This window comes from Ammospiza nelsoni, chromosome 5 (assembly GCF_027579445.1).
Source record: "Ammospiza nelsoni isolate bAmmNel1 chromosome 5, bAmmNel1.pri, whole genome shotgun sequence".
NCBI lineage: Eukaryota > Metazoa > Chordata > Aves > Passeriformes > Passerellidae > Ammospiza > Ammospiza nelsoni.
This window is the reverse complement of record NC_080637.1, coordinates 35040606-35054125: the sequence shown is the minus strand read 5'-3', so window position 1 is coordinate 35054125 and position 13520 is coordinate 35040606. Positions and strand designations below refer to the sequence as shown.

At 36.6% G+C, this 13520-nt stretch overlaps 1 protein-coding gene across 1 annotated transcript in view; it reads right to left on the bottom strand.

Moving 5' to 3' along the window:
* The window catches only part of MYRFL (myelin regulatory factor like), a 38762-nt gene that overhangs the window by 19072 nt on the left and 6170 nt on the right, over window positions 1–13520 (bottom strand). The window contains exons 2-10 of the mRNA XM_059472919.1: window positions 13001–13091; window positions 9989–10056; window positions 9646–9898; window positions 8760–8851; window positions 6780–6927; window positions 3442–3637; window positions 2917–2993; window positions 2305–2415; window positions 1645–1735 (exon numbers count right to left, since the gene is read on the bottom strand). Coding sequence (XP_059328902.1) covers window positions 1645–1735; window positions 2305–2415; window positions 2917–2993; window positions 3442–3637; window positions 6780–6927; window positions 8760–8851; window positions 9646–9898; window positions 9989–10056; window positions 13001–13091 — 1127 coding nt within the window. The remainder of the gene's footprint in view (window positions 1–1644; window positions 1736–2304; window positions 2416–2916; window positions 2994–3441; window positions 3638–6779; window positions 6928–8759; window positions 8852–9645; window positions 9899–9988; window positions 10057–13000; window positions 13092–13520) is intronic.

The window sequence follows — 13520 nt, the reverse complement described above, 5'->3', positions numbered from 1 at the left end:
AACAGTGTCCCCAAATTATTAATGATGTGATATCTGTAACACTGTCAGATCCAGAAAAAGAAAATCAGATGAAAACAGGATTGTGGAAATTAATGGACAAATAAAGGAAAATAACTATATATGCAGGAAAGATGCAAACACACTGCTTCAGCATCCAGCTGAAGCAAAAACACCACAGCAGCAGCCAGGATGATAAAACTTCTCAGCCATGCAGAAAACTGCTGAACTCCACACATTGTTTTCAAGGTCTCTTCACAGCTCCACCCAGAAAGGAGCTCCAGGCCATAACTCCCCCAAAACCTCGCTATAACTACAGAAAGAGGGTTTATGGCACAAGAGGATGTTCAGATGAAGGAGCCAGGACTGAAACTATCTGAAAGCCCCCATCTTCCTTTGGAAATCCCTGAGCAACACCCCACATGCTGGAAATTTGCCCTTTTGCTCTCCCCAAAGCCAAATGCTAAACCAGACCATAGTCGTAAGCCTAGGCAGATGATGGGCTGCCAAAAAGGATGCAAGCAAGGCCTGCACAAAACAATGCCAGGACCAAGAGCTCTTGATAGCCCTCAAATTTCTTTAGAAGCATCTTCCCAGCTCCACTTAATACACCAGAACTTTGCTTGACTCCAAGCCAAAATGCTAAGCCTGCTCCTCTCCATAAGCCAAGGGCTAGAAAGAGTCCATGCAAACAAGAAGCAGCTCTTAAACAGACCCACATGAAAAAGTTCAGTGGACTGCAATCTTCCAGAGGCCCTCTCCATCTTCTGCAGCCCCACCACATGGCATCTTACATATTTCCCATCTTTCTAAGTTGTAAACTTAATACTCACTCTAGAAATAACTATAACTCCAGACTATGCCCAGTTCAAACATTAGCCACCACCTACTGATGACAAGAAAAAGCGGCCAGGACTGAAAGCTTTCAGCAGCCCCCACCTTCTCTTGGCAGTCACCTTGCAATCCCACTCATTTTGGGAGTCTGTGTTTTCTCTCCTAACTCCAATTCTCCATAGCTCTTGTTACACTACAGATCTGGGGTTTTTCTCTTTTCTGAGTCTAACTGTAGGCTAAAGCTGAGCACTAAAAGAAAAAATTTCTGTGAACAAGGCAAATGAAAAATAACAGTTAAGAGGAAAAGAGATTATTCTTCCTTTTTTGCTAATTTGAATCCTATATTACTACCATCAAATTGAGAGGTGGGACACTGTGGAAACACACTGGAAAAGTGAAGCTATGCGTCTTAAACTTCTTAGACCTGCTTGACCTTCTTTCCTTCATTTCTTTTTCCTTCTCATCCTCCTTGGAAACTGAAGACTCTAGCTAATGAAAGCTTTTACAAAATTCCTGGGAAGTGAAGTAAATTGTTTCACTGCAAATAAAAAAAATCTGGAAAAATCAAGATATTTTGTATTGGAACTCATAACAAACTTTATTTTAAAATCCTTCTATAGCACTACATATAACATGTTTAATTTCTGATAATTAAAAGATAACATACTCATACAATATGCAACTGTAGATTTTTTCCTCAGTCTTTTTTACTCAGTGGTAACTTTTATCCCCAAGTATCATGACCCCTCAATCTCCTGTGAATATCAAAACAGTACATACTTTTACATGAAAGCAATACAAATTTATACCTACCCTCACAATGATCTTTTCAGAGACATTTGCAGATAGTAAGTAGAACTGGTCCTGAGATACAGCATACAGTCCAACCACCAGCATGAAGTATCTAATTTAAAATTGATTTAATCAAGACAATAATTGAAGTAATTCTTTCTCACAGAAAAAATGTTTTAAATACAGCTGTTATTATTGATACAGAAAAAAGACAGTGTTTTTTAAATGTGTTCTTAAAATATAAAATAATAAGTATTTCCTTCACTTTTAAGAAATATGTTCTTACAAACCCCACAATCACTACAAATTAGCAAAGAATACAATAATTTAAATTAACAAATTAAGGTAATGAAGCTTCAAAGATGAAAGCCTTTCCTGCCTCAGAAGAAAATGGTCATTATTTGGAAATTTTTGCTTCCTGATTTTGTCAGCCATTATTCTAGCTATGATTTCCTGAAACTATCTCTAACCATGAGAATAAAATTAGGGGTATTTTATTAGCATATCATTCTGTGACTGCAGAGAAAGAGGCTTTTAAGAACATACCAAGTCTTACAAAAGTATTACAGAATTGGAAAAAAACCACAGATCTGATAGCAGAGATTTTTCACAAACATTGGCTCCTTTCTGAAGCAGACCTTCTCTTTTCTACTTCTAACACACAGCTAGCTATAGCAATACCTCTGATCAGGATTAGGTTTCCCCTTTTTTCTCATATTATTTGCTGTTGTTTCACTGAAATGCAGCCGTCCCAATGTTACTTTAGTTATCTGGTCCCCTGGCAGATCAACTCTAAAACAGAAAAGAAAACAAGATCAGGGAAGTTAATATTTGGAGACCAGAAGAACAAACATTGATTCTGCCAGTGAGTTAATAGCTCAAGAATGGCAGAGAGATGCTGCATGAGTGTTTCTGAGAGGCACTCCCCCTTAAAAAGCACTGTAAATGTATCTCATGCTCATATAGGGCAGGAACATTCTGCCATTTTTTTAAGACTGAAAATACATCTGTCATACAGCTCTAAGCAGCATAAAAGAGTGTTTCTAGATGATTATAAATATTTCGGATAGCCATACTTAACACACCTGTAAAGCTATTGAAAATTTCTCTTAACGAATTGTGACCAGGTATATATTACTACTGTGATTTTATGTGTGCAGCCACAATGAAATCTGGATAAAAATCAGAAAACTGGCTTAGAGCGACTGTAAGATTTCAAGAAACAACTACTTCATATTTCAAACCAATCATACACATTGAAAGAAAATGGAATCATTTTCTCAAAAATCTTACTTTACAGGAGGAAAAGTTTTTTTGCTTCGATCTGATTGAGACTGTTCAATAGCAATTGTTTCATTTGGAGCTTCCACCTATAAAACAAACATAATTTTCAAAAATGACAAGAATATAAAATTTTTCAACACATAAAAATTGAAATAGACATTAATAGGCAAATTGTGCCTAAAACAGTGAAAATGCATTCATTTCTAATGGAATGACATAGAAATCAATAGAGGAACTGACGGCTGATCAATTGATAATCTGAAGGCCCAAGTCTTTCTGCAGATGTAATTTGAAAGAGAAAAAAAAATGAAAGTGCATTAAGTTACAAAAGAAAAAATGCTTTCTGAATCCAGACCGTTATTAGCTCATTCCATGCTCAAGCATAAGTGCAGATATTCTATGTGAGAATAGAACCTACATAAAGTTGTTAGATGTTCTTGGTCAAAAAATTACCAAGAAAAGAGTTCACTTCAATTATTTACCTCATTACATGGATAATTAAAAGTAATAATCTCAAAGAGAAGACACACTTGCCTTAATTCCATAAGCTTTCAAGTAATACTTTTCTATTGGTTTCCTCCCCTGCTGAGTTTTGACATATTTTGGATGTCCAGTGATTCTAATATGAACTGTGATTTGGAAATGATTTTTCTTTTGGCACACAAAGGCATCATCTGTTGTTGAAAAATTAAATCCTTTATCTGTGACAATGTGATATCCTACAGCAGGTCTACAAAAACAAGGAGAAGAATGGCAACTTTAAGTACTGACATACTTAAGTGATATCTTGAGCTCCTTTCCATCTGATTTTTAGTGACAAACCTGGACTAAAAATACAATGTTACAATCACCAGTTCTACAGTATTTTCTTATTAGACTGTCAAAGTTATGAAATGTCTCCTAATTCTAGTCTGAAATCCAAATGTTTGGAAACTAGAGGTTGAGAGGCTTGCATAATCCTCAATTACAAACCTGCTATAAAGGAACTCTGTGCAGCTAAGAGCACAAACCAACCTTTAGTGTATTCAATCATTCATTACAACAGTGCTACAAACCATAGTCTGCAGCTAGTGCTCCAGACAGCAATGAGCTAATGAGCCAACAAGACTCCCCACTTTTTGTTTGGGGAGTGGGAATTTTTGCTGTGGGAATTTGCTGTTCACAAATTCCCACAGCAAGTGCTTCTGTAGAAGCTTCTGGGATTCCAATGAGGCTTTACTTAAGCTAAAAGAAAAGCCATCAGTACCAACCCTACAGTCTGACTTCAAGTTGTCCATCCTACTCTGGCTAAAGCAACTCTATTTTATTTCTTCAAAGGGCAATTTTTCACCCAAAGAGAAAGAGAATTGTGTGTCTGTGATTCACAGTAAAGGAAAGGTATCAAAAGGTCTTTCTATTAGAGACAGCGAACTCACCATCCCAACAATGCTTCTAGTCCTCTGACTTAAGAGATGGATAATTCTGAAATAACTACATGGCAAGGTTATCTTATATAGACATTGGCTTTTTTTGTTAATGAAAGTTTGATTATGATAATCTTGTATGATGCTACTGAGAACCTCTCATTAACACAACTACTGAAGATGGATTTTCATTACTCTTCCATTATTATAATCAAAATGTACAGACTTCATAGGATATATACAGACCTTATTATTGTTTTATAAATTATGAACAGAAGTCCCCTTTCAAACAACTATTGATTATCTGGGACAGGGAATAAAGAGAAGACTACTTTGGAATTACCTTGCAACTACCTCAAAACTACTTAGTTATGTGTTACTTCATATTTAAAATTATAATGAAGATTCCTACCATCTCCTCAAATCATCACTATTAAAGAAGTAAAACTTACTGAGTTTTTCCTACAATGGGTATTTTAAAATTTATTTATATAGGAAATAGTAGGGAAAGGAGTAGTTTTTCATATTTAGGTGTCAGCAAGGTCATTAGCTGATATTCTTTATGCAATTTCAGACTATTTCCCTACACACAGGAAACAAACAGCTTGAGAAGCAAAATTACAAACGCCCACATCTCCACAAGTTGCAGTGTTTGGACCAATGGCTCCCAAAGAGCAATTTCATATTATAACTTTCTGAGTGTGTCATTTATAATAAATAAGAACAAACATATATTTTATTCCTAGTCCACAAAGAATGATGAGTCAGACCAAGCAGTACATCGAAATTTGGAATAATTTTTATGTTGTAATAGATATTCCTGTCACACAAGCATCCCTACTAGAAATATGCTTCAAATTCCTCTTTCTATTCAGAATTTTAGTCTTCAGACACCTTTGGGACAGAGCACTACCAATATCAGGGGCCAAGAATGTGCCAAACAGACAAAATGAATGGCAGAATTAATGGTAGAGTAACCTTTCCTAATTAATCCACCTCAGCTAAAAGCATTTTTGTTGTGAAAATGAAATAACTAAAATGTTCAAGTACTGCATTAATAAAATGGAAAATAAGAATTAACATGAGAAATACCCTTCAAATGGGTACAGCAATTTGAAGGCATGGGATCAATTCATCTACACTAAGGAATGAGAAGCATGTGAGTGTTTTGAGGCCAACAGAATACAGGATCCCTACTCAGAAAATCTGTGCAATGTGCTGTATTTACAGTGCATCTTGGAACAACAGCATTGCCATTGACCTCACTTAGAAGAAATACTGACTTCCTCTGCAAATAACACCTCAGTCCCCTCTCACAATAATGGCAACAGAGTGTGTATTGGGATATTCTATTGCTAAGCATCACAAAATCTTTGTTCACAAAGAAATGTGTCTGGAACCTTAATTTTAGGTGTATGGGAAGCAACAAGTAACTGGGTAGTGGCAGAACAGCAATCTCCCACCATCAGCACACAGCCCTCATGCAGTCATTGACTGAAAGTGCAACCAGGAGTTGGAAGCCTTCATTTAGAGTGAATGCTCATATCACAAATTCTGCTGGAGGTTTCTGGGTCCATCCAGCTCCCAAGGAGTGTAAAGGTCTGCTCTCCTGCCGTGTCAATCACAACCTGAGGAGAAGAGTTGTATGGGGCATAGTAAGATGTGCAATGCCCCTATGCCCCTGTGCAAACAGGGAACATCAGTGTCCAGCAATGACACTGATACACACCCAGATCCCATGAGACATTTTGGCAGGTTAGGCGAGAGGAGCATTAAAATATACTGTGCTATGTAAGTCCTATGTAGACAGTGACAAATATTTTGCACCAATCCTGAAGAACTAACCAGATGCTGTAGAAGAGAGTTAATTTGTTAAAAGGGTTCATATGCTAAATATTAGAATGGAAAAAATCAGGGATGTAAAGTGAATTTGGAATTACTTTTTCCAGATCATGTGCCAAGAAAAAAATTATTTACACTTTGATTAACACAGCAAAAATCTAAATCTTTGACTGAACAGCTGCACGTCACCCACACATCTATAGTTATTAAGACTTAAGTTGTATGAGCCCAGAAGTAGTACTGATAACTTCTAATGTTTTCCTTTAATATTTTAGACCACTAGAGGGAAAAGTGCCATACGCTTTGTAATTACTTTCCCCAATGCATTTGACAAAATAAACAAAAGTTACCAGGCATCTTAACTCACTTTTAATTTGCCTCTAAATCCTGAAGGGAAATCAGAAAAACTGGCATTAATTTCAACAGTGTTTCAAGTTCAATTTATCTGATATAACTGCAAGTTCATATTTTATCATACCTGTTATACTTCCTTCTCTGTTCTTATTTCCAATAAGAACAAGAGATGCCAAATGTATCATTTATTCCTACAAAACTACAACAGATAAAAAAGGGGGGGAAAAGGCAGAAGAAACTAAATTTTTTTCAAGTGCAAACATCAGTGCTTACAGTTTTTCATAATTAGAGTCAAATAAGCTGTTCCACTGAGAAGTTTGATATGGTTGCCATGTAAGAGCTTGACAGCATTTTTCCAAAGCTGCATTCTGTCCATCACTGTCATATTCTTGCACTTCAGCAGCATAGTCCTTTACAGTTGCTGTAGAAAGTGATAATTCAGTTATTTCTTTTGGGACTAGCAAAAAATCCTGCACAGACATTTTTACAAATATATTTACATAAATGCACATATATATAAATCACAAATGCATTGCATGTATATTTAAATGTGATTAACCTTTGCAGTTATTCCACAAAATTGTGTTATATTCTCTTGCTTTAGGAAATAAATTTTTCAGCCTTCCTGATTTGCAAAACAAATGTTTGATTGACATGACAAGTAGTACTTTCTATTTTTTATTCTCTCCAAAAGGATGAACAGTTTCCTTCAGGGGAGGGGGAGAGCAGGAAGAGAACGAAAGCTTAGAATTCTACTGTACATCTGCAGCACTGCAAGAAGCAATTAAGCAAAATAATTGCATTTGTTTCCCATTCCCTCTACCACAAGTTTGAATTGAAGAATATACTACAGGAGGAACAGTTTCCAATAGCAAGCACATTCACCACTACGTCTGGTCAATCTCCTGACTGCTTTTTGCCTATACATCAGAGAATTCTTTGATAGACAGGGTCAACCCCAATTCTCTGAGATATTATACATTTTATGAAGACAGAGGAGAATGTGATAAGAGAGACAGATAAATAGAGTGCAGTAAGGATAGAAGGAAATCTGTCATTGAGCATATAACTAAGATCCATCCACAGCCAGCAACAGCACAGTAAAGCAGTCTTCAGAATCACTTCAGGCCCAAGCTTCATTTGCAAGTCCCTGCTTCTGACATACAGCAAAGAGAGAGAGATAGACAGACAGATAGATAGAAAAACACCACAGTAAAGAAATTCTCACCTCACTTCTAAATTATCCCCATGCCATTTTCACCCATATCTCTGTTCTTTTTCCAATGCATGTGTCAGTGAGATTTCATTAAGAACGACACCCAAAGAAAGCTTGTTTCAAAGCTATATATTTCAGTATTAAAAACAGCAAGAGCAATTTCAGATATAGAAGTGTCTGCTTGTCTTCTATTTTCAGCAGTTTACTTAGAGGACTAGTCACAATCAAGAAACACTGATTAAACAAAATCAAAAATCTTTAAACAAAAATATCAAAGAAAAAGCAACTTACTAAATCCAGTTGATACTTATTAAACGTGTTCCAAAAGATTGATTTAATCCTGACAAATAACTTACTCTGAAGAAATAACAAGCCACTCAGATTTTTCACTAACAGATATGGCTAAAATTCCTCAGGTAAATTGGTCATTACAAACTAACCATTCAGAGAGAGCCTCACACTTCACAGAAGCTCATTCCTTTCTGTACATACCTAATAAGGTTTTTTGTATCAATCAGTACGAGCTTATTTTTTTATCTTGATAAAACAATGAACGAAAGCAATATGGGCAAGGTGGGAAAGAGCATGCTGCTTTTACCAAGCTTGCTTATGCACACACTTTGTAGAAAACAAAACATGGAGTGAAGGAGATAATGGGAAATGGCAATTTCTTTGCTCATCCACCCCACTAATTCCCTGTTCAGCTGACCCAAAATTGTTTATTTGCCCAGTCAACTTAGTGCCAAGCAAAGTAAGCCAAATATATTACCATCTCTGTAGTGGAGGTTCGCATATGGAAACAGGCAGAATGTTCTATCAAGAAAAGCCTCAGGAAACATGAGCCTCTAATGCTCTTTTCTCTTGGCCAAATAGAAATAAATCCTGGTTCTCCAAAAAGGTAAATTCCTCCAAACTGGGTAGTGGAGTACAGACCAATAATACCATTACATTTTCTGAGCCAGCAGGAGCTGGGCTCCCCAAGTATTCACTCGTCTATGGCATAAAACACTAAATTTCCTCTTCACACACTTGCTCACCTTGTCTGGAATCCTGAGACTGCACTGGAGAATCAATCCCATCTCCTAGTAATTGGGAAAGCTTCCTTTTTTTGCTTGATGCTGCAGAAATACTTTTGTGAAAACACATGTTGCATTACTCCTTTATAAGTTTAAACATACATATTACAGAATCGTAACAAAAGAACACCCAGGTACCTCTTATCTCATTATAACTGCACTGTCATGCAAATTCTGATTTGCAGAGGGAGGAGACTATTGGTGGGTTTTTAAAACACAATTATCCAGTTTTTTCCTTCCAAAATATCTTCTTTTTTTTTATTTCACATGAATAAAGAAGTTGATTCAATTTTAAAATTTATACAGTGCATCGGTGGCAGGGTTTTATTTTCATGACATTTGCATTAAAATTACAGATTTTATCTTGAATAATTTTCCTTTTTTCTAGTTAATGTTAAAATACCACAACATTTAAAATAATTGAGCATGCAGAACACATTTGTGGGTTAATATGGCACATAGTATACGATTGCTGCTTCACTTGCTTACATGGATATGAAAATTCCTTTCTCTTATGCTATTTCCTAGAACACTTACAAGATCCTCATGCACAAATCTCTACAACAGGTATTGAAAAGCACCTCAATATTTTTATAATCTAGTTATGAAAAACCCATTGATTTCTCATTAGCCTTCTATTGTTTTAAAAATTGAAATGCACTACTACTTACAATCTAAACCTCAATCAAGGTATTTTAAAGAACCCTCAACCACAAGTGTCTCAAAAATGTCTAAACACTGCCATCCTGTGGAAAATCCTACAACCACAGGGACTTAAAACCAGTCTTAAACCAGTTATACTGGTTTTTGCATGTCTCACCCCTTGCATAAAAGCTCTATCATTTACCCAGAAATCTGAGATGCATTAGGCTGGAAGTATGAATAATTAAAACCCGAACAGCTGGAGGATGTGGAATGATTCCATGGAGGCACAGCATTTTCTGTCTTCAGGCCTTGGGAGATGGTGCAAGGATACCCCGTGGCACTGGGGTCAGGGTAGGTCTCCATGAACCTGCAGGGAAGCTTGCTGGGTGCCCTGACAGATGGGCATGGGAGAGGAGGCTGCAGCCCACTGGGCCACACAGCATCACACCATGGGGCTGAGAGAAATAAACAGACAACATAAGAACAAGGAAGAGGAGCTGGAGATCTTCCTACAGGCTTGGCAGAGGCCAAATTCATTCACCTACTTTGTAGCTGTGGTGGGGAACACGGTTCTGAGCCAGAGTCCGGTGGGGAGTCAGGCAACTGGCTTTGCCTGGGGATGAAAAAGAAATTTTAATTTCTTCTGGAACAAGACACAGAAGACAACAACAACAAATGCTGAAAGCAAGTGGAGGGGGACCACCAGGCTACTAACAAGGGTCATCAGGAAGCATTGCTCACCATGTTTGCTGGCCCTTCTTACAGGAGAAATGTCACCTACACTTCATCAGACCATTTCCTGTGGCTCTCTGCCGTGAAGGAAGACCCAATCCCCATCCCTTCTCACCCAAATCCCCCCTTCACAACCTGCTCATTTCAATCCTCCTTCCCATAAGTGGTTCTTCAGTTACCTCCAGGCATGTCAGTGACTCTCAACATATGGCCCTCACAAGGGATTTAAGCCCCATTCTCTCTAAACTAATGGTTAAAAATCTGGCATCTTCATCCCTCTTAAGGAAGAGAAAATCCTATGCCATCTTGCTGCCATTCAGAGGAGCTACAGAGGCTTCCTCTGTTACAATTAGGAGTAGATGGAGGTTCAAGAAATGGATTCTCAATTCTTTCCTATGAATTGTCATCTCAAACACTGCTCTGAAGCCTGATCTGAAACACAAGTCTTAAGGTGCTTGTTAGGCTAAAAATGCAGCAGCAGAGGAAGGATAACAGAAATTTAATGAGAAGCAGCTCCTGTACTAAAGCTGAGTGTTCTCTCAGAAGCTGAATAAAATAAAATTCCTTGAAGAGACACCCTCATATGTATAAAAGGCATGATCACACACACAGAGAAAATATTTTCAAGCATCAATGGAAAATTTTCACTCTATTGTTTCTACTGCAGGTTTTATATTTCTCAGTTTGGACAGAATTAAAGAGAGCAGTTTCATTTTTGGCTACTGCCTATTACTTTTGACATCTGCTTGAGTATTTCTTAATGGTATTGCTACTGGTCTTCTAACATGTTATGTCCACAACCCTGCATTTTGGGTTAGCTTCAACCACATGGCTCCTCTTTAAAAATCAATTTTAAAATTCCACATTAGAATATTCTTTAAATTCCTTCAAAATAGATTCTCTGATGCTTTTAAATATCATGACTACAACACTCTAAACCTTGTTTTCAACTTTGAATAGTTAGTAAATATTTCTTTTTTCTTTTCCCTGTGGGATATTAGATCCATATATACTGAATTCCAATTTGCTTTGTAAAATTTTAAAAGATACATACATAAAAGTCTAAAACTTTCCTTCTGCACATTCAGTTCATATTCTGGCTTCAAATGTTGCCTTGGTACTTGATTTCTGCTTTAAGGTACATTATTTCAGTAAAATAGAGAGAGATACTTCTAGGAGAAAGTATTTATGAAGTAAAGAGGTAGTAGGGATATATCTCCAAGTTAGAATTTTACTGAAACTGATACTGTGCTTTTTGAAGGAAAAGAAAATAATCTGTAGTTTATATGATTCTACATTACAAACATAGTATATCAATGAAATGCCCACTCAGCAAAGGACATGGCAACCCTTTTTCTCCTTTCACTGATAATGTAGAAGGTATTACTGTGGCAAAAGATGAGGAAATCACATGGTGCTTCACATGTAATGTAAGAGAAGAATAAATGTAATGCTGATGCCCTTTCTGATGCAAGATGATCTTTAATGGAAATTTCAAGGTACATCCAAGACCTTGGTGGTAACAGCACCCTTTTCATTGCACATGGCATTATGGAGTTTTGCATTTTGTATGTATATATGGAGGCTTTTAATATTTTTCTCCTTTGAAGTATTTTGACATGTCCCTTTATGATATTCTATTCTGTTTATGCACAAATTTTCTGCACTACAGACAAATGCTTAATAATTTGACCTGTACAGATCTAATGATTCAGTAAATGTTCTTAATCCCATAAGTAACAAAATAGAACTCTAGTGTAAGTGTAAAACCTTGTTCAGCCTTGAAAACATAATAGTTTTACAGATGGTTTTCTTGTATGTAAGTACTTTGTAGCACTGTAATTATAATATCTAACTTACTTATCTACATAATAGCGTATATATATACACATTTACATTTTGGATATACTTTATGTATAAAAAAAATAATAGCATTTTTAATTTGTCATACAGGAGTTCAATAATCTTGTTAACTCAAAACACATTTAGTCACTCTAAAAATAAAAGTTATTGATATTTACATACAATCTTCTCTTCATTCTTCTTCAATACTGTGGGCAAAGAGAATCAATTCATTATTCATTATTTAGAGCAGGTAGGAGCCTATTTGGCTCACTTTAAGTAAACGTGCTGCTGAATCTGTCTAGAATGAAAACTTCAATTTTTAAAACATCCCTTCTTGCTCTGCTTCTTGGCAAGTGCGAGTGTCACCCTATTAATAGTATTTTGCCTTGAACAACAATGATCTGACAGTTGTCTAGATGAAAGATTTGGTGTTTAAGTCTTTGATAGATGTATACTACATAATTTTCCATCCCTGACCATAAGCCTTCACACTATGTATCCTTTGATAGTTTTAGTCTCAAAAGTGACTGATGGACAGTTTCTGTTCTAACTAAGAATTAGGGTGAAAACAGTAGCTCTGCTTCCTTCAAACTGGGGGACTTCTGTTATTCTCTCAATTTACTATACAGTAGTCTCACTTTTATCATTTATTCTGTACATAAACAGTAAATTAGCACTTACAGGAACGTTAAAGTAACAGCTCTGCATTTAATGTCACAATTAGCTCAACAGTTGTGAATCAACTCAGACTTTATTATCACTCATTCCACTGAACAAGAAGACTACCATATTTCCATTACTGGCTGTAGTTCATTTTTTCTAAGTCCTCCTATGCAGCTTCAAGAACCTATGCCAAGATAGGCACAATCCTCTTGAAACTCAGATTGCATCATGGCATAGATAAATTGTTTTTATCTACTAATAAAACAATTCAAGAGCTGCAGCTAAGGAGAGGAAGTACATTTTGCTATAATACTTACAAAGTTCCAAACTCTACGTCACTACTAATGAATTCTTCCAACAGGCTTGTATCTACCATGGGATTTTCCAAGGCTCCATGGACATCTTGCCCTAAGGTTAAAAGTAAAAAAGGCAGAAATTCAGAGGGCATTGTCAGTGTTTTAGAATAAGTGATGCTACCAATGGTCCTACACGAAGGAAAACCAAATCTGTCCTGTCTCGTGTAACAAAAGTGTTATTCTTCTGGTTTAGTTACTCTGGGAAAAAGGATGATGAGAAATGCAGAGTAATTAACAATGTGCAGGGGCACTGCAGATGACAGTGCAGCACCAGGCAAACACCACGGAATGCATGGCATTAAGGCTTCAGGGAATTACTACAGCAGGAGGATTAACAACCCCAGTCTGCAATTGAGAAAAAGGGTTTTGAAGATAGTTTCCAACTTCTTTACATTGAGGTCTAAACAGTTTTTTGGACTGAAGCTCAGATATTACACAGATCCACTTGGTACATTAGTACTCGCAGGTACTGGAATGAATT